This window comes from Penicillium bovifimosum (assembly GCF_028826915.1).
Source record: "Penicillium bovifimosum strain IBT 22155 chromosome Unknown utg000001l_segment0_segment0, whole genome shotgun sequence".
Taxonomy (NCBI): domain Eukaryota; kingdom Fungi; phylum Ascomycota; class Eurotiomycetes; order Eurotiales; family Aspergillaceae; genus Penicillium; species Penicillium bovifimosum.
Window position 1 is genome coordinate 710501 of NW_026622710.1, and position 26473 is coordinate 736973.

Here is a 26473-nt window from a genome sequence, read left to right on the forward strand (position 1 = left end):
GAAAGTCTCAGCTGAACCCCCAAGCTATGTCCCCGAGCTGCGCTGCGGCACTCGAACCTCAGGACCCAACTTCAGGCGATCGCGTCAATCTCTCATCCCACGCCCACTCCTTCAGCAACTGCTGCACACGATACTCAGTGGCCCAGCCCAAGTCCGACTCAATACTCCTCAGCAGACGCACTGTAGTGCGACGCTCGCGCGGGTCGGTCAAACACTGCCCACTAACAAAGAGCGGCTGCAGAGAGTTGATCCTGACACTTCCATCCGGACGAGAGAGCCCAATGCCGACGATTTCGCGACTATGAAAGGCAATCTCCGCCTCGATGGAGCGGTAAGACTGGAGCCGGAGGGCGATGGTGCTCCGACCACTGGTTGACTCATGCGGTTTGTTGATCAGCAGCAAGATGCGCGCCATGTGGTAGTGCTGCATGGCCGATGCGCACATCGGCAGACTGTACCAGATTTCCTGGAGGGTGGAGATGTCTTCGATTTCGTTGACTGGACGGTGGTGCTTTGTCTTGAAAGCATCTACTCGTGCGCAAGGGCGGAAGGTCTCTGGGACACCGTTGTACCATACGTCGAGCTCGGACTCGAGCCTGTGCCACCGCTCCAGCAGGGCTTGTTGCGAAACGCCTAGCGGTCCGGGGACGGAGCGGTTATCTGATAACTGCATGTTGTCGCCGGAGCTTACGAAGTTGACTATCTTGGACAAGATCCAGACTAGCCCGTTGCTGATGAGGTCTTCTTTCATTACGTCTTCGTCTTCGGGGTATCCTGCTGCGCCTGTGTTGCTCGGGCGGATATAGCCCGCGCTGTCGATAAGTAGACCGGCTTCGGTCCAGAGGACTGTGTCATCTGTGTTCAGTCTTGTGTGGCATTCATTGATGACTTGTGTTTCTGTCAGCAGAGTTCCAAGGAAAGTTTTGTTCATCGAGACAGTACTCACAGGCAGCCAGATAATCCTGGCGCGCAAAGTTCCAGAATGTCGCTCTACGTGCCTTCGACAGTCCCGACTTCTTGGAAGTCTGATATGAGTTCTCCCCCGGAGACGGACGCTGCTCAAGAGGCATCATGCCCACTTCGGCAACGTCGAGCAGCGATTTCACGCCACTCAAATGACGGTTCCACGCAGGGCCCGCGGCGTCAAGGAACTCATACACGGACAAGATAGCCGTCGCCGCGAGCACCTCGTCCGAATGAACGCCATACGACAGCCGACTAGCAGAGACCCGTCTCCGACGCTTACGTGGATTATCGGTATCTGCAGACAGCTCGGCAGCCTGCCATTGACCAAATGCTTCTGGCGTACTCAATGGAGGCGGACCCTCTGCATCTGGCTGCAGTTCCTTCATCAACAGCTGGATTGCCTTTTCATAATACTTTGCCCCGTACCATGAGAAGTCGGGGTCCTTATCAGGCCATATTTCCATGGCGGCTTGTTGTGAGCATACTCCGCCCATTGGTGCTTTAGCACCTTTTACTCTGCCCAGCTGCTTGGCAGCATATGCGCACGCAGCGAATTTTAAGAGTGGATTACTTCTTGCTCGTACTGGGACGTATGAGGCGAAGTATGTCCCTAGGTCGAAGAGATCCATCCTGCAAATATCTTCGTTACTCATGATTCATATCAGCGGACGATGGAAAGCATACCACAGACCCGGGCCCTCTGAATAATGACGCAACAGGAAAGCGACCTCGAAGTCGGCCTCTGCATTGTCGTCTTGTGCATGGTTGATGGGGCTTATGTGGCTCATATGGCTCAAGCTTCTCTGTGCAGCTGCGGGTCTCGTTGGCAGCGCCGTACCTCGGTCAGAAAGTTGCATGCTGGGATCGATATTCGGAGACATCGTATGTGAAGGGTTGAGGAGGAAATTAATATTGTTATTGTTGCTGGTGGACGACAGCGACATGGAAGGCGAAGGCGGGGGAAGAGCGGCATTTCGCTGTCTGTTCGGAGAGGTATAGGAGGGAGAGTCGGAGACCGAAGGATCTAGGGGAGAGTATGAGAAGCGATCACGCGTTGCGACCGCCGACAAGGCTTCCAATCCTTGCGTTTCAGCATCGCTCGTTCGAGAGCCGCTTCTGCCCCATCGATTGTTGTTTGAGTGTGCTTGCGCTGCACTGCCGGGTTCAGCCAGCGAGGCCTCGAGATCATCGGCGTACGGGTCGGAATTGTCAACAAAAACCACTGCAAATATGAGCTACCGTCCAAACAAAACCCCAGACACAAACAATATGTCCCCAGAGTGGTGCCGTACCATGTTTAGGAACATCCAGCCACACGGAATCCTTGTCGAAAGTGTTCTTATATGAATAGAACCCGTTGAGACTACCGCGACCATCTGGGGAGGTCCGATTCATCGACGCGTTCTGCTGATGGCGAAAGACGACCCCCTCGCTCGGACGACATTCTCGGCCACCCTTGCGACACTGTGAACATTCGGGTTTTTCTTCGTCGCCTATAGATTATTCAGTCCTTGCTTGAGGGAAGACGAGAGATCGAGAGCACGGATGGGTCCGTACATTTAAGCTTTCGTGTTCGACACGTTAAGCTGGGAGATGTTAGCATAAGCCACATCAACATCATGGCATATACTTACCAGCCGGTTCGTGACCGCATACCGAAATGGCATGCAATGGATGCGAAAGCAACATCCGAAGCAGGGTCGGTGGTTGAGGTTGGGGAAAGATAAAAACCTGGAGATCGACTTGCGGGGAGAGAGAACAGGTGACCCGGTGGCCCCCACACAGCCTAAATCGGGCGAGGGCTGTGGCTGTGCGTACGCAGCAGTACAAAATATCGCTTATGATTGGAAAATTATATCGACTATAATATTAATAGCCAAAATTTCCCACTAGCTTCGTGGAAGCACTCATCACATGTTGAACTAAGGCAGCGTTGAATAAGCTGGCTAAATCCGCCAGCACTTGCCATTAGGAGGCCCTCAGGAAATTGTTGATTTGTACCTGATACATAGATCTAGAGAGAGAGAGAGAGAGAGAGAAAATCCATTCGTACATAGATCTAGATCAACATGTCTTGGCCTGTCACGGTTTAAGGACCCTAGTTTGGTCACGTGAAGTGGCCATCACCATGCGGAGGAGCTAGTCTGGGATCGCTCTGGGAGGGGCCCAGGGCAATCCGGGAGCATTCGGAGCGATCTGTGCGTGCGCAGTGATCAAGCAGTGAGTGGCACAGAGCGTAGCAGGAGCAAGCCGGGATCGATTACGTGCAGATCTGAGTGGCAGGGAAATGGCAGGAGAGCCGAACTCGAAGTCGGACATGAAAGTCAGTTTGGACCGACGGTGGATTGGAATTCAAGTTATTCAACGGCGAATATAAGATATCCGGCCTGATTACACAAGAGTCCAGGGGTGGAGATGCGGAATGAAATGAATTTCAATGTGGTATGTTAGAGGGCGGGTTGGGGGTTGGAAAGTCCATTATTGAACTGTTTTTCTGCGCCTTTCGCCCAGTTGCCCGATTCGGGTACCGCCGCTTTTATGAGGGCTGCCCCCAGAGCTTTCCGATAACGCTCGGATGGAGTAATGTTGCCTCTTCGGCGGCTGACCTCGACTTCGCGACGTACTATGTTGACCTTTGCCAAAAAGTCGCTCTGGCAGGTGCCGCCTACCGCGGAGCCTCCAATTCCCCAGCAGGAACTTGTTGACGAGGAGCTCTGTCCAAGTTATAATTAGGCGAGTTTTTACCCAGCAAATCCTGGGGAAGTACTGGCAGAGAGGTTTCAGCTACTCGTCAAAATCGGATGGGGATCACAATCTACTGTATGGCTCGCCAGAGACATTTCAAGGTAGCTATCCCCGTTGTAAATGTGCTTTCATGCTTTGTTTGACTACAGAGAAACTGACCATGGCCCACCCAATCAAGATTTAAATGGCAACATGAGCGAACAGTGGCTCTCAAAATAATTAACAGTAACAGTGCCGATGATGCTCGGCATGAAAAGGAAATTGAAAGCCATATCGCGCAGCAAAATCCAGGACACCGGGGCCGCGTGATTCTACGTACATGTCTGGATGATGTCGAAGTAACTGGCCCTGACGGGAGGCATATATGTCTTGTGTACGAACCGATGAGAGAGCCTATCTGGATTCTACAGAGGCGTTTTGTTGATCGCAGGATTCCCTTGCTCATTGCGAAGGCCTATATCTACTTCCTCCTTTCTGGTCTTGATTATCTTCACTCAGAGTGCAAAGTTGTCCACAGTGGTAAGCTTTTCGCAACGCTCCCCTGCTCGAAATATTATTTTCTAATCCAACATCCAGACTTGAAGCTGAGTAATATCCTCATGAGCTTCGAAAACGAAAGCATTCTTACCAACTTCATAAAACGGCAACAAAAAATGCAATGCAAGATTGACGGCAAGGGTGGTCGGACTATCTACCGCTGCCATAATGACTTCGGTGCTCTTGACGGGCGAGATATCAAGAATCTGGTTCCCAAAATAGCAGATTTCGGACTCGCAACAAGACTTGACAAGCCGGATTCTCGAGATGGAGTGGTAGGAAAGCAACTTGGCATTTATCCCATCCAACCAGACTTCTACCGTGCTCCAGAGGTGATCCTTGGTTGCGGTTGGGATTTCAAGGCGGATATTTGGAACTTCGGTGTTTTGGTAAGATACCCTGCGACTATACACTTCCCTGTTGGTTTAACCGCTCGTTTGGCTTGGCCTTAATGTTAACTATCCCGTTCGGCAAGTTGTGGAATATCCTTGGAAGCCAGGAGTTATTCAAACAGGTATATGATGCAGACGGCAAATACGAGGCAAGGTCACACCTCGCGGACATGATTGCTCTACTTGCCCCCCCCCCCCCCCCCCCCCCAAGGCATTGCTCGCGAGATCAAAGACTATGTCGGACCAGAACTGGCCTCAGCCTGTTGTGAACGACTCTGGCAAACTGTGCAATAATGCTCAGGAATTCTTTGGTGGTCCTTTCTTTGATGCAGAAGGTGGTTGACCAACTATTACATATGTCGATACCTGGTGTGCTGACTAGCCTAGGTGAATTCCGCCATAACGAGTTGATTCCGTCTCGAAGCTTAGAGAATACAATCCCATTCCTCCAACGGGAAGATAAAGAGGCATTTTTATCCTTTGTTCGGCAAATGCTCACTTGGCTCCCGGAGGAGAGGAAGACAGCTCGTGAACTGATGGATCATCGGTTCCTCAAACTTGGAGGTTGAGTAACTGGGTAGTTCTATTTGAATAATTAATCACGCCCGGAGATGTCGGAAGCCTCCGGTTAATCGCCCAAGGTTCAGCTTGCGGACCAGAATATGCCAGGACGTATGTACATACGGTGAAGGTTACTACAGTGTTCGTTGAGCAGTTATCAGTTGAATATTCGTCTGCTCGTGAGCATCATGTTGAGGTGTCGACAATTTAAGGAGTAGAGGTCTACATGTATGCAGAGTTTCGTTGTACAGTGTACTTACATATACGAGCCTTCCATCAGCAAAGGGTATTGTATTAATGTCGTTCCCACGAACAAAGCGTGGCTATCTACTCGTCTCCAACCTCCCACACGATTCCACTCAACAAAGAGATCGCTGAAAAGCATATGATACACAACACACAAACATATTAACATGGGAGATTTCGGAGATTGTATCGGCCACATGTGCCAGGGGCCAAAGGAAACAGAATATGAAGAAAGTAAATCGCGATATGGCCGGCGCGAGAAATAGGGACGAAACAACAAACATTAGACAGCTGGGTATAGCAACGTTGCCTTCAATAAAAAAAACAAAACGAAAACGCCAGCCTCGAAGCAAGTCAGAGGTGTGAAGTGTTTTGGAGCAAAAGGGGGCATTAAATGGCAGGGGCAGTGGGGTTGGTCTGGCCCAAGGAGTTGAACAGGTACTCGGGAGGCAGGCGCTGCATGTCGGAGGGTCGGTCAGTGCCAAATGTTTGGGGAGCCGCTGCATAGCCCTGGCGGCGGCGTTGCACCTTATTCAGGATGACACCTGCGAGGACAATGAGGAAGACGGAGCCAAGAGCACAGCAGAAGGCTACCAAGACTGCGATGCCATTGGAGTGATGTTTTGTCTTTTTGGTGTAGGTGTTCTTGTTCTCGGAGATGAACATTGACATGCTGCCTGGTTGGCCATTGGCGTGCTGGGAAAGGATGAAGGGTGTGACATCAGTTCCGTTGTAGAGCGCCGCAGATGCGTGCCCAAACTCAGGGATCACAAGGGAACCCAAGATCAACAAAGTCTGGTCGTTACGCAACAAATCGGCCTCGTCATGATCCTGGCGAACAGGAAGAACTTCTAGGCCACGAATGACCGTGCCCTCGGAGAATAGATTTGCAGGCGATTCGAAGTTGGAGCCATCGTAGCTCATGAAGAAGGCCGAGCCATTGGCGGCGGTACCTGCGAGCCAGAACTTCGAAGTGTCTTCACTAGCGGGAGTGAACGCAGTGACATTTCCGGGGATGTCCGACTGGGATGCGCCTGAGAAAGCGGTCCATTTGTCCGATTTCACACTGTAGGTGGCAATCGAAGCCTGCTTGCCACCGATCTGGAGGTCACCAATAGCCATCAATCGGTGTTGACTCGTCCATTTGAGTTCGATGACGGTGCCACTTAGGGACGTGCCGGGCCGAGTCCAGTCGCCGGTGGTGGAATCCATGTAACAAACAGTTTGACACGGGAACTGTCCGACACCCTCAAAGTTTCCTCCGAAGTAGACATCAGATGAGCCCGGTCGATTGACGATAGCATTGACTGCAACGTCTGGGCCAGAAAATTTCGGTTGGGACTTTGAGAACTCATTCTCGTTCAGGTCAAAGACTATCAGGCCACCCAGTGTCGCATGGCCAATTGTGCCGGTGATGTTACCACCGGCGTAGAGGGTGTCGTTGTGTACGAGCATTGACACAATTGTTGCGTTACTGTCAACACCTTGCGGCAGACCTGAGATGGTCTCGTCGGTACCGTTTAGGATAGCAATATTCGTAATCATCGATCCATTGCTGCCAACGGCTGCGAAGTGACCACCGTAGATAGTGAGGTTACGGTCCGATTCAGTATCGTAGGCACCGGTGAGTAGGCCGGTGCTCGGGTTCTTGTGGTTGACCTTCATTGACAGAGGAATGAGTTGCAGATCATCGGCGTCTATTAGGGAAACCGCACCACCCGCGGTGATACCATTGGTGGCAAGGTTACCGGCCATTATGAGTGTGTTGTTGTGCGAAGCCACGGTCGACAGCTGACCACCAAACTGCATCTGTGTGATATTGAGCTTCTGGAGCCAGTCCTCGTGGGAGGGGACCCAGATGGCAAAACCAGCAACAGATACTGCTGGTTTCCCGTCGGATGCAACGATCTGATCAAAGTCTCCGCTCACTGCGACGATGGTCTCGTTGATAGCAGATGATACGTTTAGTTCCATGGGCCAGATTGAGTTGACAGGACCGTTAAGTCCTGCCCCCAGGGTCGACCACTTCTTGGAAGAAAGTGAGTATGCTGCAACATGTTCGAGACCATCCGCACCTCCATCAGATGTGTCGGTGAAATGACCTCCAACGTACAGGACATCGTCAAGGATGGCCATTGCCAAAACTGGAGAGTTCAAGCCAGAGCCGGGCATTGCTGTGACATCGCCCTCCTTAATCGACGCAATGTTGTGAATCTCGTGATGGGAGAAATTGCCCGCAACATAGATCACATCATCATGCTCCTTCATTGTGGAGATTGTGGCATTGTGATTCAATGAAGTCCCCGCTTTGTTGATGTCGGACTTTGTGAGATCCGTGGTCTTAGAGGCGGAAGTTGGATCATAGTCGAAGAGTCCATTGAGACCACCAGTGCTAGACAGCAATTGAAAGCGGACACGCGAGGCCACAATGGTGAGATCTCCTTGACCGTCCTTGGCACGCAGAGTAACCTGGGGTCGGAAGGAGTCACTGTTGGCGTCAATGTAACCAGTATAAACTGTATCATACTTATCATCGTTATTGGTTTGGGCGACAAGTGACGAAACAGAGTGCTCAGCGTCAGAGTCATTCGAAAGGATGGCCGTGACATTGACAGTGCCCCGTGAGTCACAAGTGTTATCCTGGACGCAGCCGGGCGTGTATACTTTGATATTGTAGATGCCAGATTTCTTGAGATCCGGTTCGAAAGTCACGGCTGTGGTTGAGGCATCGGAGTCAGTCACCTTTGCAGAGATATAGCCGTCCTCGATGGTCCATGGGCCGGTGTGTGATGACTTGGCGGGGTATTCGATGCCGGCGCAAGTCGGTTCATTGTATTGATCGATAGCGTATGTCAAGATTTGATCCTGGAAGATCTCAATGCCATTCAAGCCAGCTCCTTGTCCGTACCAATCAAGGATTTCGATCTGAAGTCCCCGCATACCGACGGGATTGACCATGGTGAATTCCCGGTACTTCTCACTGGGATCGCTAGAAAGCGGGCAGTGCTGCTCACAACTGGCCTTCTTGCCTGACTCGTCGGTGTAAGTTAGATTCATGATACCGTTATCAGGGAGTGCTCGGAGCAAAAAGGCCTTAGTGCCGCGTCCATCCAAATGAGTGTTGTAAAGACGAATTTTGGTCGGGAAGAAGTCAAATCCGAGGTCTGCTCTCCAAAATCCCGGCGCATAGTCATGAAGAAGGTAGGTGCTTCCTTGGGCAGCCTCTCCGCTTGTTGAACAGATGATGTTACGAGGGTCAGAGTAACCATCCAGAGGGCTGTCTGCATCGGACGTGACGGTCGCATTTTGAAGGTTAAGGACTTGTCTCTCGTTTTTCGAGCTGGCCTTGTTTCCCAGGGCATCGAAGGATCCTCCGAAGATGATATGGCCATTGTCGGCCTTCAAGATCGAGCTGACTGGGCCATTCAAGCCATTGAACGGCAGTTCCTTCCAACCCTCGCCAGGCGTCCAGGCAACAGCATTCGTCGTGTTATCGTATGAGAATTTCCCTCCAACATAGACACGATCATTCTCCCCATCGCAAGACACGGCTGCTACCGTGCCCGAAAGGCCTGGCAAGGGAGTAACCTTTCTGGTATTCGGGTTAAACAGAGCAGCACCTGGCGAATCGACTCCACCCAGGCTGGTGAAGTTGCCACCGACAAATATCCCTGCAAAAGTTCCATCTTTTTTGGTAAAGGGGCACATTGCCATTATTTGCGCATCGGAGGACGAAAGGTTGGTCAGGATGCCGTTCGGGAGCGGGGTTAAGAGAGCTTGAGTGCCATTTGTGGAAATTGATTCGGTCTGTCCCTTGTACTGGTAAAGAGAGACGCCGTCGAAATCACCAGTGATTGAAACCCGTCCCAGCGAGGTCAGATCCAGTTCCGGAACAGAGACTGACTCGAATGACAGGGCGTGGAGAGTCGGTAAGAGAGCAAGAAGCGAAGGCCAGCCGGCCGTCGCGGGCCCAAGCAATGAAGACAACCTCATTGTCGTGGGAGCGACGACTGGCAAGAAAAGTGTCGTTTGCCAGTTGAATTGGCTGAAGCGAGTGTGGGAAAGCTAGACAGGGTTATGCTGTCTAAGGGATTCAGGAGGCCGTCAGGCCGCAACGCGTGGAAGAGCAAAGAACGTGTAAAGAATGTGGGCGTAGAAAAAAAGCGATTTTAGCAACGAAAGAATGTAAATGAATGAATGATGCTAGAGACCGAAGTCTCACTGCATTTGAGAAATCAACGAATGGCTGGATATGAAGATGAAGCCTTGAGAGAGAAGCCAGGGGAAGACCCAGTTTCGTTTTTGCTTGAAATGGCGTTACGACAAATACGCAAATATACAGAACTCCTCAACTTGAAAATACAAAGGCCCCACGCTAATGCACTAGCTGATGCACAGCCAACCAATGATAATGACGGGGCACCGGCTTCCCGTCTGAAGAGTGGGGACCTCCGGACCGTAGGACTGATATCGAAGGTCTGGATATCCCTGTCAACATGTAGAAGACGTTGAGAAAGAAGCAATAATTAGTCAATATTGATCAAGGATGCTGAGTTGTTTGTCCCATCCAACTAGCTCATATTTGCGATATAAGCCTGATCTCGATAATTTGACTAGGACAAGGGCGACTCGGTAGAATGATGATCTACTCTCCTAACACTAATTTGCCCGGTATTGACCAAAACAGGAGATTAGCACTGCCCTTGTCCCCTGTGAAGTCATATCCCAGTCTTATTTGACTGTGTAGTTACTGCGTAGGGTCATTTAGTTATGCTTGTACGTACTTTTTTTGTTTATTATTCTCTTCCACTCTAGTTAGTTACTCATGATGAGCTCCATTAGTCATGTCCGTTCATCTGCCTCTAACTATGTAGTTATAAGTATTTGACAGCTGCAAATACACCGTAATTTATCGATCGTAACCCAACGTCGAGCTAAATCGCTGAGTGGAGCTGTGGCAGCATGAAGGTCCAGAGCCCCGCGATCCATTTCGCTTAAGTACCGCGTCGTAAATATAGAATTGCCTACGAAGTAGGCCGTTTCTAGCATTTCTCTAGTTATGCATTAGATGTCGCACATAGTTAACTAAGTACTCCAATGGGGTTAAATGTCTGGTTTTTTTGCAGACTTGCTTCATACATCACCTCTTCAGTGCTGCACTTTTGCACAAAACATAGTGTAAGGTACAATAACTCGTCCAAGGGAGACCATGTTCGTGCTCGTGATGCCTCATAATGCTATGTTGCTGTGTATATAATGCGGAAATGTTGCGCTTGTTTCATCTGGTCTGACATATCTGCAAGGCCTGCAAGTTGTCTCAGATGCAGCCAATATCTAAACAAACAACTTTGTGACAATTGATAAGGTCATTATCTAATGGTTGAGATCTGGACGTCACCTCCATGGAATCTAGAGTCGACTCCCAAGCTTGATTGTAGGGCTACATAGGTACACAGCGACTATGTAGGCGTCTTTCTTCAGGTGGGCATACTACATCCAAGCACCAGCGATATTCCCCAACATCTCTTAGGCACTTCACTCTATAATCACAGTGTTTCTAGTCCAACAAGTGTGAAGAGCCTGACTTCAATCTCAAGTTAAGCCCTAGAGGATCACAATGGACTGACATACAACATGAAAAGAGCGAAGATGGAAGAGAAGAGACGGTGGTTGATAGATGCAGACTCTTCGTGGCCTCAGGCAGCAACGCTAAGCCCTTTCTAGCGAAAGTGGCCTCCCTGCGGCGCGCCGCAACGCGAACTCCAGAAACCGAAATCTTAAGGCTTTCAACTCAGCTCATCCTCATCTCGCACCCACCTTTCTCATATCTTCCCCAGGCATATTGAATATCCGATCTCTGCATACTCTCATCTGTCTCGATTTAGATCTTCAACCTCCGTCATGTAAGATTCTTTGCAAGGATCTCCTGTCCAGAACTGACCATCGTACAGGGAGAGCTTCGACAACATTTACCTAGACCTCTCAAAACAGCCTGGAAAATGCAAGCTGGCTGAGAGTGGTCTGGGCTGGCGTCCATCTGGCGGCGGTGATACCTTCACACTTGACAGCAGTAACATCGGCGCGGCCCAGTGGAGTCGCGCTGCCAAAGGCTTTGAGCTGAAGATTCTGTCGCGATCATCTGGAGTGATCCAGCTGGATGGATTTGATCAGGAGGTATGCCCCTTCGACCATGCTGTGACCATTGACTTGCCGACTAACCACCAAAAAGGACTTTGAGCGACTAAGCAAGGCCTTCAAGATCTGGTACGGAATTAACGTGGAGACCCGCGAGCACGCTCTGCGAGGATGGAACTGGGGAAAAGCAGAATTCACAAAGGCAGAGCTCGCCTTCAACGTCCAAAATCGACCCGCCTTCGAAGTCCCTTATTCCGAAATCTCAAACACCAACCTCGCTGGAAGAAATGAGGTCGCCGTTGAATTCGCCCTCCCCGCCGACGCAAAGGATGTCGCTGTGAAGCCCGGAAGCACAAAGAACCGCGGCCGCAAGGCTGCAGCAGGCCCAGACGAGCTAGTCGAGATGCGATTCTACATTCCCGGGACGGCCCTGAAGAAGGAGAAAGCGGAGGGCGCCGAAGGCGACGAAGAAGAGAACGAGGAAGATGCCGAGGAACAGAACGCGGCCAACCTTTTCTACGAGACCCTTATGGACAAGGCCGAGATTGGAGACGTCGCCGGTGATACCTTTGCTACTTTCTTGGATGTTCTGCACCTCACGCCCAGAGGTCGCTTCGACATCGACATGTACGAATCGTCCTTCCGGTTGCGCGGAAAAACATACGACTACAAGATTCAGTACCAGGCCATTAAGAAATTCTTCCTTCTCCCCAAGAATGACGATACCCACACACTTATTGTGCTCGGTCTTGATCCGCCCCTGCGACAGGGCCAAACACGTTATCCTTTCCTGGTCATGCAGTTGAAGCTGGACGAGGAGATTAGCCTTGAGTTGAACATGACACCGTCAGTCTCTTTGCTTCTGTTTGTCAACTTTGCATGCTAACAGAACTTTAGTGAAATCTTGGAGAGCCAGTACAAGGATAAGTTGAACGCGCGGTACGACGAGCCAATTCACCAAGTGGTGACCAAGGTTTTCCGTGGCCTGTCGGGGAAGAAAGTCATTATGCCTTCCAAGGACTTCGTCAGGTCAGTCGCTACCAGCATATCATGGCAGCATTTGAGATACGCATTGCTAATTTGCTCTTAGCCACCACGGCCATCATGGCGTCAAGTGCTCCATCAAGGCCAACGAGGGTCTTTTGTACTTCTTGGACAAGAGCCTTATGTTTGTGCCTAAACCCGCGACCTACATCCAAATGGAGAACATTGCGATCGTCACTATGTCCCGTGTCGGAGGCGCCGTATCTGCCAGCCGAACCTTTGATATCACTGTCAGCCTGAAAGGTGGCTTGGGAGAGCACCAATTCAGCAACATCAACCGGTGGGTTCTTATACGCCGTTCGTTCCCTGAGTACATTTTCTAACGTGAGCAGTGAGGAGCAAAAATCCCTCGAAGACTTCTTCAAGTCTAAGAGCATTCGATTCAAGAACGAGATGGCCGAAGAGGTATGTAATCTTTCTTCAGTGTTGCTTACACCGATGCTCATCGTTTTTCCTAGGCTGCTGGACTTATTGCTGCCGCTCTTGACAATGATGCTATGGGCTCCAGTGACGACGAGGCACGACCTGATCGTGGGTCTGCCGATGAAGATGAGTCGTCTGTTGATGAAGACTTTGCCGGTTCTTCGGAATCCGATGTGGCCGAGGAGTTTGACTCAGATCACGAGAGCAGTGGTGACAGCGATGAGGAAATGGCCGACGCATCGGATGCGGAGGGCGATAAGGAGGATGAGCGTCCAGCGAAGAAGAGCAAGACGAGCAAATAAGTATTAAGTGTATAGCTAGGAATATCTCTTTATCTTTTCTAATGTATTATTGAAAGAGCTCTATCATATACCAACAACATAGTTACCTACTTGTACTTCGTAGCTACATGTCATGATGTACCTGATAGTGGAGCTCACGTGAACGGTGATTGGCCCGTTATTCTGGGGGTAAGTAACCCCTGATCTCCTGATCTCAGGAGAACCGAACATCTGGCAACTACGGAGTACTTGGGAGTCACTGACACATAAGTTGCCTGTCTATTGCCTATATAGCTAAGACTTATATGCTGGTTCATTCTCAGCTCGCTGGATATATACTTTTATACTATAGAATAGAATTGCTTTCTATTGCGAAGTATGCAAAAAACAAGCTGAAACCCCCCAAGTGGAATTCGCGCGTCATGGGGTAGAGCAGAATAGCAGTAACAGACGAAAAGAAGAGAGCAAGAGAATAAGAGAATAAGCGAAATATAGGAATATGATAGATATGACTTTCATAGTACGGAGTACACAGTACTTAAGAGGTGTTCGACGCGGGTCGATCCAAACCAACTCCAGAATAGCTGGGCCCCCGTCACCTCTCTCTTCTTCCCCCCCTTTCTTTCCCAGACTGGCAGCCAACCTCCTTCTCTTCATCTCTTCCAATTCTCTCTTTTCATTTCTCCCTTTTGTGTTGATTTCATCTTCTTCTTCTGGTCCCTCGCTTCTGCTTATTTGACTCCCCCCCCCCCCTTTTCCACCTGACTTACATTTCCAGGTACATTCTCCTCTCCCCCGACATTTTTTTTTTGCTCCTATCGCGACAATTCGACCCCACTGAAGATTAGAATACACGGCTGACAGCATTCATCGTCTAGAGGGTCTTAATTCGCAGTTTACAGTATCTGAACCCTTCCAACTTTCGCAATGTGTAAGCTCCCCGTGAAATAGGAGATACAATCTCGGAATATCAACATTGCTCCACAAATACAAACACAGAAGCTAATTTCTGTTCAAAGCTTCCTCCCCTGCGACTAGCTCGCCCGTCGCGTCTCGGGACTCTCTCACCCCGAACTCCGAATCGCCCTTCGTCGAGCGCAGCAACCCTATGGGTTCCGGAATTGCCCAGACCGTCACTTCCCGCGACCCCAAGGCCGCGGCTCAGGCTGCCACCGACATGAAGAACGTCGTCCGCCGCAAGTTGACTGGCTACGTCGGCTTCGCCAACCTGCCCAACCAGTGGCACCGCAAGAGTGTCCGCAAGGGCTTCAACTTCAATGTTATGGTTGTCGGTAAGTCGTCACACGGAGATATCCAACAAACGATACTCATATTTATCAGGTGAATCTGGTCTCGGAAAGTCCACTCTCGTGAACACCCTGTTCAACACCTCCCTTTACCCGCCCAAGGAGCGAACCGGTCCCAACGCCGACATCATCCCCAAGACCGTCTCTATCCAGTCGACCAGTGCCGATATTGAGGAGAACGGCGTCCGTCTCCGTCTGAGCGTGATTGATACCCCCGGATTCGGTGACTTTGTCAACAACGATGACTCCTGGCGCCCAATTGTCGAGAACATTGAGCAGCGCTACGACACATACCTCGAGGCCGAGAACAAGGTCAACCGCAGCAACATTGTCGATAACCGCATTCATGCCTGTGTCTACTTCATCCAGCCCACCGGCCACTCCCTGAAGCCCCTGGATATTGAGGTGATGCGCCGCCTGCACACCAAGGTCAACCTGATCCCCGTTATTGCCAAGGCTGATACCTTGACTGACGAGGAGGTTGCCCTGTTCAAGCAGCGTGTATGTTTCTATACCGTGTGATAGACTTTGAATTACTTGCTGACTTCCCTAGATTCTTGCCGATATCGAAGCCCACTCCATCCAGATCTTCGAGGGGCCCCGCTACGAGCTTGACGACGAGGAGACCATTGCCGAGAACCAGGAGATTATGTCCAAGGTTCCTTTCGCCGTTGTCGGTGCCAACTCCGAGGTCACCACTGCTGACGGTCGTCGCGTCCGCGGCCGTAGCTACCCCTGGGGTATCATTGAGGTCGACAACGAAGAGCACTGCGACTTTGTCAAGCTGCGCCAGATGTTGATCCGCACCCACATGGAGGAGCTCAAGGAGCACACCAACAACTTCTTGTACGAGAACTACCGTTCCGACAAGCTCACCCTGATGGGTGTTGCTCAGGACCCCAGCGTCTTCAAGGAGGTCAACCCTGCCGTCAAGCAGGAGGAGGAGCGCGCTCTCCACGAGCAGAAGCTGGCCAAGATGGAAGCCGAAATGAAGATGGTCTTCCAGCAGAAGGTCGCCGAAAAAGAGAGCAAGCTTAAGCAGAGCGAAGACGAACTCTACGCCAGACATCGCGAGATGAAGGATCAACTAGATCGCCAGCGCGCCGAACTCGAGGAGAAAAAGGGCCGCCTCGAGACCGGCCGTCCCATCGAAGAGAAGGGCAAGCGAAAGGGTTTCTCGCTTCGCTAATGTCCATGTCCATTGCTTTTTTGCCTCTGCCTATACTTTCCGGCATATTTTGTCGCCAACTCTCGTTCTCATATTTTCCTTACACTTGTCACTCCCACACTCCCTTACCGTCCCATAACGCAACTGCTTTCTCACCGGATGGGGCCCACGCACCGAAAAATGGTTTTTCTTACCGATTGATTGATAATACGATCCTGCAGTCAGCCTGGGACCTTTCACTTCTTGTGATGTACTTTTTGCTACGCCATATCTTGTCTTGCCGCTTTCTTGTGTGCCCTATTACCCGCTCATTTCGTTCTTTTTTTCTCCTTATTTTTGGGACTTTTGGTTGTTCGCCGCCTGTCCATGTGTTAGTCAATTCAGCGCTTCAGCTTTATGTTGATGTACTTTCGTAGGCAGTACGGAGTAGATAATATATAAATACCCTATATAGGGGAGTAGTGGCACTTGATCAGTAGTCGCATCAGTTATAACCTACACAGTATAGCATGGACTGACCAAGTACATGTAGCAACCCTACGATCCATAGAGATATCTGCAGTACACCGAACTACCAACATTACAACGCAGTTCCTAAGCAGCCCTAAGATTTACTCCCGGTCTGTAAAGACAAGACTGGATGGCCCGAGTATGATGTGAGCATTTTTGCTATGATACACATTCAAGAGACCTGCTTCAAAAGCGACTGGTCCCATAAAGAAAAAGAAAGTAGAAGAAACACGCCTGCATCAAAGGAAATAAACATAAAAAGGAAGCAGCAAATTAACTATATGCTCACCAAGCCTCAGTATCGAAATTCTCAACACCAAAGTACGAAGCAACAACCGTCCGATCCGAGAACTTACGACCAGCCAACGCCTTGAGAGCATTAGTAGCCGCCTCAGCCGTATCATACTTAATGTAAATTTTCCCAGCACCGTGACCACGACGAGGGATCTTAATACCAAGCAAGTTACCGAACTTAGCACACTCCTCGCTGACATCTTCGAGGATTTCCTCGTAATCCTCATCACTGAGGAGTTCGTCCAGTGTGACCATGTTGAGGAGCTGGAGAACCGGGGTAGTTTCGAGATCCTGGGAAGTGGTTTTGGCGAACATTTGCATAGCGTTGACGCCCATGTCCAGACCGGAAGCTTGGGTAATACCGATGCTGGCGCGGACGACTTTGAGGTGGCGATCGCCGAGTTCCATGCCGTTTAGACCTTCGACGGCGATGGGTGTTGCGGCGGGGTCGGCGTATTCGCAGAAAGCGATTCCGCGAGACTCTTCTGTAGATGCGTCTTTGACTAGGACGAATGATTTGAGTTCGCCGAAGGACTTGAGGAGCATTGTGACGGGGTCTTCGGGGATGTAGGTGGGGATGTTGGAGACGCAGATTTTGTTAGGTGAGTCTGGCACCTCGCTGAGCACGACGCCTTCCTGGGCTGGCTGGTCTGCGCTGCCGTTGGGGACGATGTAATCCTTTGGTCGGCGGACTTCGAGGCCCTTTTCTCCGCTCTCTGGCATGCTGATACCGTCGAAGGCCAATGCGACTGTGGCGTCGTTTGGCTCCTTGAACTCCAGGAGTGCGAAGGTTTTATCCTGCGAGATCTGGGCTGAGATGCAAGGGTCGGCGCTGCGCACAACATTGAGACCGTTCAGCTGGAGGTTGAAGAAAGCGATGACGGTCTCGCTCGAGACACCGGGAGGGAGGTTGTAAGCGAACAGGCGCTTTGCCTGGCGGGAGTTCGAAGGCTTAAGAGCGGCGTTTTCGCTATCACCAGTGGGCGGGTTCAGGAAGTCCTTCATGCGGCTTGGATCCATCGGCTGCTGACGAGGAGCTCCGGGAAGAGGGAACATCCCTGGACAATGGTTAGATAATGTGCCTTAACTCATAATCTTCGAAATACATACCTGAGATCTTTGCTTGTTCAGCCGTGACATTCTCGTAACCAGGAGGCTTGATATCCCATTGCGTCAAGCGGCGTTTGCGTGTCAACACAGAAGGCACATCTGTGAGATCGGGAGTGGGTTCCTTGCGCCGCGGGGGCGTAGCGCTGCGCTTGCGCTCTCGCTCTCGTCTCTCGCGGTCTCGGTCACCACGATCAGCCCGGTCGCCCCGATCACCACCACCACGACCACCCCGTCGGTCATCAAACAAGTCACGACGGGGTCTGTCCTCTACATCGCGTCGTCGGCGGTCACCACGGTCACCACGGTCACCACCACGCTCGGCACGATCACCCCGTTCCGCACGGTTGCCGCGGTCCCACTCTCGATCGTCACGGCGGCCGCCGGAGTAGCGGTCTTCGCGCTCGCGGGCACGGTAGTCACGGCTGCTGGAGTAGGAGTTCACCTCGCGCTCACGACGGGAGTCGCCTCGGGATCCATGGTGAGGTGAGCGGGAGCGGCGTCTCTCTCCACGGTCAGGACGGTCGCCCCGTTCAGCTCCACGGTCCGATCCACGTTCGGCTCGTTCGGGTCTGTCGCCTCGGTCGCGGTCTCGTCGCTCGTCGCGCTAAATTTAGGGTTAGTGGCCAGGTTGCGATCAGGCTTGAGCTGGTAACTTACGAAGTAATCGCGGGATCGTCCCGAGTCTAAAGAGAATTAGCATGTAAATGAAGAGCGCTGGCAGGAACTCTTACCCCTGGATGTGTACGTATCACCGTTCATGTTGAGCTTGGATGGAAAATGAAGCTTCGTAGCCAGTGAAGGGGAAAACTTGACCCGGAGCTGCAGGCGGTGGCATCGATCACCGCCCAACTCTCACTTTCAAAGCCGGCAAAATAAGGAGATATCGACTCCGGCTGTTTCAGTTTCAATTGCTTCTCTTTGCTATTGAAAATGATTTCCAGTGCTTTATCGGAGTGGCAGAAGCTCCCTATAAGTCTGGGTGAGCTTTGTATTAACACGACCCTTAGATGTGGCCAGTCATTTAGGTATGTTGGCGGGGATTCAGATCGCAAGACAGACAGACTGATCTTTCTTAGATGGCAGCACCTCCCTGAGAGTGAAGAATGGCGATGTGTCCTTTATGGCAATCTCCTATCACTGAAGCAAGACTCGAACTACCTATACTACCGATCTGTGTCTGCTTCGGATACATCCACACAAACCTCCAATGACCATTTCGTCCGCATTATCAAACATTACTTCAACCTGACACCCAATTTGACCGAATTATATGCACAATGGTCTTCACAAGACCCCAATTTCAAGAAAAAGGCTGCGCAGTTTACCGGAATCCGCATTCTCCGCCAAGATGCCTGGGAGGCACTGGTATCATTCATCTGCAGCAGCAACAACAACATTGCACGGATCTCACAGATGGTCGAGAAACTATGCATACATTATGGAAAGCCAGTAGCAACAATCGATGGCCGTGCATACCATGATTTCCCTCCCCCGGATGCCTTGGCTACCAAGGACGTGGAGGGCAATCTTCGCAATTTAGGATTTGGCTACCGGGCCAAGTACATATATCAAACAGCAGTCATGGTATCCAACCGAGAGAAGAGCTGGCTAGATGCTCTGAGCAACCCCGAGTGTCCGCCATTTGGCGTGAATCCGAAACCTACCGGTGAGATGAAACCGGAGGGTCGGGATGGATACCGCGAAGCTCATGAAAAGCTCCTCGAGCTGCAGGGGGTGGGGCCAAAGGTATCAGACTGTGTTTGTCTAATGGGGTTAGGTTGGGGAGAGTCTGTGCCGGTGGATACACATGGTGAGTTTTCTACATTGGGTCGGCGGTCTATCTCTAACTGTTCACAGTGTGGCAGATTGCGCAGCGAGACTATCGATTTGGAAAAACCTCCAACAAGAATTTGAACAAGACTACTTATGACGCTGTTGCGAATCACTTCCGCAAGCTTTGGGGTAAGGAGGCTGGATGGGCTCATAGCGTGCTCTTCACGGCGGACCTGCGTACCTTTGCAGACAAGCTTGCGGCGACTAAGAAAGTTGACGTGAAAGTCAAGGATGAAGAGTCTGCTATCAAGATTGAGACGAAAGTGACAACTGGTGTGGCTTTGAAAATACCCGAGGATCTTGAGGACAAGGTTAAGATTGAGGACATGGACGATGTCAAGAAAATCAACGGCAAGAGACGAAAGGAAGAAATTGTTCCTGTGGCTCAAACAACAGAGACACGGAGAATGTCCAAGCGACTACGACGCTGAGCCTTTAGATATATGACTATGTTGCGACTGGCATATCGCATGGAGATATCTGTACAGTACGAAGGAACAAAGTGATATGCCCTCAAAACTGGGCGGTACTATTGTGCGATTCAGGTCCAATTGTAACATGTTTGTATTCAGTAATCTTGCTATATAACGATCGATGTCTATAACCGTAGTCAGTATAACGGTCGAGCAACTCATAACACAAGTCTTGAAGTGGGAATAAAGTGATCAGAAGTCCAGGTAGATCATCGAGCAAGTGTCCGAAAACACCTACTCTGACATAAGAGGTACCAGAAAATAAAGTATAAACAAATGCGTTGTATCATCATGTCGAAAGGGGAAAAACGAATGTCGAGCAAAGAGAGATAGTACTGACCTGATAGACGGTGACTAGGGCACGGAGTTGAGTCGACGTAAAGATGATCTTGCCCTCAAGTTGAACCCGAAAACATTAATTCCAGCCAACGTGAGTGCGGAATCAAGATCGTTGGTTGTTGAAGTTGGAAGGGAAATAAAAAGGAATGGAAGTGAAGTTTTCCCAAAGAAAAGAAATAAGCGAAGTTCATCACGTGACCCCACACAGACCCCATCCTTCCCGTCCACACTTCCATTGAATTTCGATCTTTCATCCACGCCGACAACCGACCAGATTTCCTCCGGACACATCACCAAATCAAAATGGGTCGTCTTCACAGCAAGGGCAAGGGCATTGCCGCCTCCGCGCTCCCCTACTCTCGCGCTCCTCCTGCGTGGCTCAAGACCACCCCCGACCAGGTTGTTGACCACATCTGCAAGCTGGCCAAGAAGGGTGCCACTCCTTCCCAGATCGGTGTTGTCCTCCGTGACTCCCACGGTGTTGCCCAGGTCAAGATTGTTACTGGTATGGAATTCTGGAAAATGCGACATGAAAAATTCGAGGAATCGAAATATGCTGACATTTTTTTGCGCAGGTAACAAGATCCTCCGTATCTTGAAGTCCAGCGGTACGACTCCCTCCGCCCGCATAATTTCTTCCGTCGGGTGAAAAAGAGCGAACAATAGCGTGGAAAGACTTGTGCTGGTTCGGTAAAAGAACCGTTCAGTTTGGAAGCGCAATTGTCCGACTCTCTCCCCGACAACTGGTCGCAGAAATGCACCAGCAATTAAGCCTCTGCTTGGTTTCAGAACATCTAGACTGACAGAGAGATATTGGAATACAGGCCTCGCTCCCGAACTCCCCGAGGACCTTTACTTCCTGATCAAGAAGGTAAAAAATCTTTTTTTCTCCCTTTCTCGATTTCCCCGTTGCAGATTGAGCTAACGATACATTATGCAGGCCGTCGCTGTCCGCAAGCACCTTGAGCGTAACCGCAAGGACAAGGACTCCAAGTTCCGCCTCATTCTGATCGAGTCCCGCATTCACCGTCTGTCCCGCTACTACAAGACCGTCGGTGTCCTGCCCCCCACCTGGCGCTACGAGAGCGCCACTGCCTCCACCCTTGTCGCATAAGCGTTTTTCGGGAGGACGTGTGGTTGACGGAGGAAACCAATCGGATCGTCGTGATCGTCGTATCTGGGGGTTTATCTTCTGCTAGATACAAAAAAAGGATTACGATTATTTGATACCATGTTCATGATGCTCTAGATTGTTTGGTCGTAGACTTGTCGTGTGCTATGTCGTTTGTTAGACTGAGATAGCATACTCAGTGAGCAAGGTCAGGTCTCGACACTGTCCCAGGCTCCCAGCGTAGTTCAGTGCTCCGATGATTGACTGGTAGGCTTTTACCGCCTTTGTTGTGACATTGATCGGACATCTCTCTCGTTTAACCTACCTCTAGGCTCTCTCCATCTTAGTTCCCATTCGATCATGCATCCGATGTGACATGTCGGACCATCCTTGCATGACCCCGCCCTGAACATAAATAGACAGTCTCTACCATCTATTTTCCAGCTGAATCAATCTCTTTCATCTCACATCTTCTTCCTCTGTAGCAGAACTTCAGCATTCCCCCGATTTTCTCTCTTCTTTGTCGATTACCATTAAGTGTGTGTCTTGTCACTTGTTGCAGACTCAGGACTCTTTCCTCCACAGGATATCCGAGTCTGACAGATGCTGCCCTCACGATTGCACAAAATTGGGTCCTTGCTTCGCATACTCAGCAGATATCCCTTTATCTGCGAGGCTGGATTGCGAGAGCAGGTTGATGTTGAAATCTGGCAGGTAGATCGTGTTGGTCAGAATGATGTCTTTGCCAGATTAATTCATCGCAGACACTGCCAGACCGCAGCGAGAGTCCATTTGCACAGAGCTCAAAGAATCTCGACATGATCGGAGCAGGATGTCGGTAGATGGGACCAAATCTGGCAACGCCATCCTGACAAACAATATAGGTTCTGGGTTGACCTATGCCTGAGGCGGCGGTGATACGCTTCAAAGTCCCCGTGCGTGGAGCGGATGGCAAGCCAGCGGTGTAAGACGGATCACCTCAAGCTCTCCCGACCGGTCTTACACCGCTGGCTTGCCATCCGCTCCACGCACGGGGACTTTGAAGCGTATCACCGCCGCTTCAGGCACGAGGACGCGAATTGCTCCTGCACATGCGGCAGGAACAAGACGCCGGAACATATCGCACTGCGCCACAGGGCACAGCGAACTTTCCTGGAATGGCCCGAAAGGCTGCCCATCCCCCCGTCGGGGAGAGAACAGAGTATGCAAGTCTAGCCGGAGAACAATACCAAGAAAAAGATGAGAGATGGACGGGATCTATGTGGATATAAAGTGACAAAGCCAAAGAGGCATCAAACCAAGCCAGAGATAATCACAAGCATATGTCCACCTCAAAGACCAATATTCCACAAAACTTCCTATCCCCCTTCCTAGAAGGAAGCAACTATTCACTCGCCCTAACCTCCCTCGCAATAGCATTACAAAGCTCAACCCTAACCCCCGCCCCCACCAGTATATGAATCCAAAGCCTTTGAGTATCACTCAGCCGATCATTCTCCGACTTAACCTCCACAAACATAACCGTCCTCTCCGCATAATTCCACAAAAACAGATCCGGAATCCCACCCCCACGCTGCTGATACTCCTGCGCCATAACCTTGCAGATAGTAGCCAGCGCCTCGCCACGGAAACACTGCACGATCTCAACCAGGTCATTAAGATCAAAGGACCAGTCCAGTCCAACGGCGCACGGCTGCGCTGCGCCCTCGCGGGCATGGATCTCACGCACGATCCTCTCGGCTTCGCCGTTGGTTATCTCGACTAGGCGGTGGTTGATCTCTGATGCGCGGGATGGGTAGAAGACATCGGTGTGTAGGTCGAGGGGGCAGGTTTGGAATGCTGTTTGGAAGACGTTGGGGACGTATGTGAATAGGATGTCGTAGAAGAGGTAGCCGAACTGTGTACATTGTTAGCGAGGATATGTTCAGGGTTCTGCTCTGCTGCAATAACCAGAAAGTTGAAACTCACCAACGTCCGAACAATCCCACCCTCAGAATGAAACCCTTTCCATCCATGATCACGATACCAGCTCAAACACATACTCTCAACCCTACACTCGCCCCCTTCCCTCTCATCCACCCAAACCGTCGCTTTCCCCTTCTTCGGTGAATCTCCCGTCTCAATTCTGATCCCCTCAACCGTCCGCTCATCCGGTTTCCCAAGCATAACATGACCGAAATCATGCTGCTCGCGCTTGACGATCCTCAGCGCCTTCTCCAGCTTCGTAATCCGCTTCTGCAGATCATAATGATAAATTAAATGGCATAGGGGATCCTCCAATCCAGTCTCGCAAGTCTTCAACGCAATCTGCTTCCACAGCTTCCGTCGTGCTTCCTCACTGCGTCCATCTGCAGGCGTCAACGCCCACATATAATGTTCTTCCAGCAGCGCCTTGCGCTGGTACCACGCGCCACGCCGGGCAGCGTGGAAGAGACGCTGGGAGAGGAGTTCTTCCAGCACTTCGTGCTCGCGTTTATGTTCCTTGAAGCGGCCGAGCGGATGGAGGCTTTTGTGGATGATTCTGGTTAGTACCCAAGCTGGCGAGAAGCGGCGGAGATAGGCTCCTTCGCCGCTTTCGTAGATGCTGTCTTCTTTTGTTTGTTCTTGTTCCACTAGTTCTCGCCATCTTGGGTGGCATTTGTTCGCTAGGTCGATGATATGTTGGAGGGAGGCTGTAGTGGGCGGGCCGTTGGATTCGAGGATGTTGTCTATTTCGAATTGGGTTTGGATCGCGGACTCGAATTCCAGTAATGCTTCTCGGGATGCGAAGATGGAGTTCGAGCGGCAGACGATGTACCCGGGGAATTTCTTCTTGGACATTTTAGCCAGGATGATTGTCGTGAGGGAGTTTTCCGTCCACTCGGTTGAGCGGTAGAAGACTAGGTGTACTCGCTCGAAGAGGACTCGAGGTACAGATGCGATGCGGATACATGGGCCCGTGTAGTCGAGTATCTTCTGGGTGAAATGGCTGTCTCTGTTGTTTGTGTCTTTGAGTCCTTTCTGGGTCTGGCTTGCCTCGCGCAGAGCTGCCAGCAGCTCTTTCTTGCTCTTGCCCTGGACTTTGGCGTCCTTTGCGAAGACCTTGAGTTCGTCGAGTAATAGAAGTGATGAAGCCTCTTCCAGCGTTGTGATCTCTTCTATCCCATCTGCGAATCTGAAGATATTTCCGAGTTCTGAATCAGGCAGGCTGCGTTTCCGTTGCAGATCCTCCGTCACCGAGTCCAGATCCGAGATATCGGAGTAGTAGTTCAATTTGTTGATACGGTGCCAGGCAGATGTCTTGCGGAGGAACAGTCTAACATACCTGCTCAGACGTTAATATCAACCATCAACCATCAAAGCATAATTTACAAGAAAAGCCCATACAAATACTGTGATTCATAAGACAGCTCCCGCCACTGCCTAAAGATGTCCATTTCCGCCTCGTCGAACAGATGTGATTCCTCATCCAGCACAGTTTCCAGCGCCAGATTAAAAGCATCCACATAGATAGAGCTTTTGCCTTTCTGCCAGACCCCATCTCTCAGCCTCCCATGTAATCCCAATTCAGCCTCATGTCTCGAAGCCTCGTACTCCTCAATCGCGTGCTCGTCAACTTTGATCGCAGGAAGCGAAGTCTCAAGTTCCGTCTGGCTACTGGGTAAGTATCCCAGATCGTCTGGAGCGGGCGTCTGCCCCACTGCAGGACTTGGACTCGGTTTCGGCGGCGGTTTGATCTCTGTCTCTGCATCGCTAGCTTTCGGAGTCTCGAAGGTTCGCCGGCGTTTCGTGGGGCGCTGCGTGTCCCAGTAGTTCAACAGTGACATTGTCTTTCGTTATCCATGGCAGTCACTGCCAATGAGACGAATTCCCGGTTTTTTGAACTCGGGCTCGATCGACGTGTCTCGCGAACAGGGAAACACGAGATCACGTGTTGGATATAACCCATTTAGCTGTTTGTCCTGTTTGCATACGAGCAAGAAGCAGGGTCAAACGAAGGAAAAGAAAGGAAGCAAAGCAATTTTAATAATTAAAGAGAGACTTGCAGTATAAAGAGTTAGAGTCCCAATTTCCTTCTATAGCCTATAGGCCTATAAAAAGCCAACCCTAGGAGTATCATAACCCTCTCCTTGACCAGCAGATTTGAGATCGACGGCAAGCTCCACAGCTTCCGCTCCGCAATCACCACAATTCTTGTTGCGACAACATCTTCCTTCCACAAGCTACGCCTTGCGATCCCACTCAATCAACCCGTTTCCATTCAACGGAGACCAGACCTCTCAGCTCCACCTCCCACGAACCCCTCCACCACATCTACTCCGTTCACAATGGGCGAAACAAACGGCGTCAACTCCGGCACACCTCTAGGCGATCTGGGCAATATCCCCGCAGGCCAGGTTCGACCCGGTGGTGCACCTGCAAGAGTCTATCTCAACGAGAAGGTCGTACCGTATCTGCTTGACGGGATGAAGTCTGTTGCGCGAGAACAGTGAGTGGGATATGGCGAATATATATTGTTGCTGTATGGATTGCTAATATTTGTTGTCTCTTGGTTACAGGCCTGTGAATCCGCTCCGTGTGCTTGGCGAGTTCTTGTTGCAGAAGAGTAATGAGGTTGAGGGGGAGGCGAAGAAGGAGTCGGAGTAGGAGTATACACAGGGTGGTGGGACTATTGGGGTTTGGGCGTTTTGAGGGTACTTGATCTATTGTTTGGTGTTCGGGTTTCTTGTTCATTTTTTGATTATCTTGGATGTCGCATTGATGTCTCGAGGGAATGCTGGACGCTTTGGAGTGGTTACATCTTTACTCGATGGGCATTATTTGATCCATTTGATACCCCTGACTATGGCGTTTCTTGCTAGGTTTCAGGGCCAATATGCATGATAGAATGGGATAGATCGTATATATGACGCTTTATGGATGGAGGTAGGTAGCGAAGTCATGAATATGCACCTGGTGGGTGAAATCCTAGGTACGATATACCCCTGTATGATGCCTTCCCCCGAACTAACCGTTATT

The 26473-nt window shown here is 50.7% G+C and overlaps 10 protein-coding genes across 10 annotated transcripts; 6 read left to right on the forward strand and 4 right to left on the reverse strand.

The window, feature by feature from the left end:
- Positions 1–58: 58 nt before the first annotated feature.
- N7515_000272 (uncharacterized protein) lies at positions 59–2620 on the reverse strand (the record flags this gene model as incomplete). Its single annotated transcript, XM_056661016.1, has 6 exons — positions 59–888; positions 947–1596; positions 1651–2188; positions 2259–2459; positions 2524–2552; positions 2601–2620. 6 exons carry the CDS (start codon positions 2618–2620, stop codon positions 59–61), a joined length of 2268 nt encoding a protein of 755 aa, XP_056526182.1.
- A 929-nt stretch (positions 2621–3549) lies between these two features.
- N7515_000273 (putative serine/threonine-protein kinase) lies at positions 3550–5209 on the forward strand (the record flags this gene model as incomplete). The annotated part of the gene is made up of 6 exons (XM_056661017.1): positions 3550–3688; positions 3716–3812; positions 3890–4230; positions 4288–4637; positions 4795–4975; positions 5028–5209. 6 exons carry the CDS (start codon positions 3550–3552, stop codon positions 5207–5209), a joined length of 1290 nt encoding a protein of 429 aa, XP_056526183.1.
- Positions 5210–5837: 628 nt separating this feature from the next.
- Positions 5838–9440, reverse strand: N7515_000274 (uncharacterized protein; the record flags this gene model as incomplete). The annotated part of the gene is made up of 1 exon (XM_056661018.1): positions 5838–9440. The coding sequence occupies one exon, from the start codon at positions 9438–9440 to the stop codon at positions 5838–5840; it is 3603 nt and encodes a 1200-aa protein (XP_056526184.1).
- Positions 9441–11081: 1641 nt separating this feature from the next.
- Positions 11082–13351, forward strand: N7515_000275 (FACT complex subunit POB3; the record flags this gene model as incomplete). The annotated part of the gene is made up of 7 exons (XM_056661019.1): positions 11082–11113; positions 11399–11621; positions 11677–12428; positions 12480–12611; positions 12673–12906; positions 12959–13031; positions 13085–13351. The coding sequence occupies 7 exons, from the start codon at positions 11082–11084 to the stop codon at positions 13349–13351; spliced, it is 1713 nt and encodes a 570-aa protein (XP_056526185.1).
- A 906-nt stretch (positions 13352–14257) lies between these two features.
- Positions 14258–15826, forward strand: aspB (septin AspB; the record flags this gene model as incomplete). Its single annotated transcript, XM_056661020.1, has 4 exons — positions 14258–14261; positions 14350–14622; positions 14672–15138; positions 15191–15826. 4 exons carry the CDS (start codon positions 14258–14260, stop codon positions 15824–15826), a joined length of 1380 nt encoding a protein of 459 aa, XP_056526186.1.
- A 774-nt stretch (positions 15827–16600) lies between these two features.
- On the reverse strand, positions 16601–18478 carry N7515_000277 (splicing factor u2af large subunit; the record flags this gene model as incomplete). Its single annotated transcript, XM_056661021.1, has 4 exons — positions 16601–17667; positions 17720–18323; positions 18377–18402; positions 18451–18478. The coding sequence occupies 4 exons, from the start codon at positions 18476–18478 to the stop codon at positions 16601–16603; spliced, it is 1725 nt and encodes a 574-aa protein (XP_056526187.1).
- A 171-nt stretch (positions 18479–18649) lies between these two features.
- N7515_000278 (8-oxoguanine glycosylase OGG1) lies at positions 18650–19983 on the forward strand (the record flags this gene model as incomplete). Its single annotated transcript, XM_056661022.1, has 3 exons — positions 18650–18744; positions 18796–19529; positions 19577–19983. 3 exons carry the CDS (start codon positions 18650–18652, stop codon positions 19981–19983), a joined length of 1236 nt encoding a protein of 411 aa, XP_056526188.1.
- A 684-nt stretch (positions 19984–20667) lies between these two features.
- Positions 20668–21478, forward strand: N7515_000279 (40S ribosomal protein uS15; the record flags this gene model as incomplete). Its single annotated transcript, XM_056661023.1, has 4 exons — positions 20668–20869; positions 20940–20972; positions 21189–21235; positions 21305–21478. 4 exons carry the CDS (start codon positions 20668–20670, stop codon positions 21476–21478), a joined length of 456 nt encoding a protein of 151 aa, XP_056526189.1.
- A 1381-nt stretch (positions 21479–22859) lies between these two features.
- Positions 22860–25281, reverse strand: N7515_000280 (fanconi-associated nuclease 1; the record flags this gene model as incomplete). Its single annotated transcript, XM_056661024.1, has 3 exons — positions 22860–23372; positions 23444–24779; positions 24842–25281. The coding sequence occupies 3 exons, from the start codon at positions 25279–25281 to the stop codon at positions 22860–22862; spliced, it is 2289 nt and encodes a 762-aa protein (XP_056526190.1).
- A 501-nt stretch (positions 25282–25782) lies between these two features.
- Positions 25783–26101, forward strand: N7515_000281 (DPY30/SDC1 family protein; the record flags this gene model as incomplete). The annotated part of the gene is made up of 2 exons (XM_056661025.1): positions 25783–25943; positions 26014–26101. The coding sequence occupies 2 exons, from the start codon at positions 25783–25785 to the stop codon at positions 26099–26101; spliced, it is 249 nt and encodes an 82-aa protein (XP_056526191.1).
- Between the last annotated feature and the right edge of the window lie 372 nt (positions 26102–26473).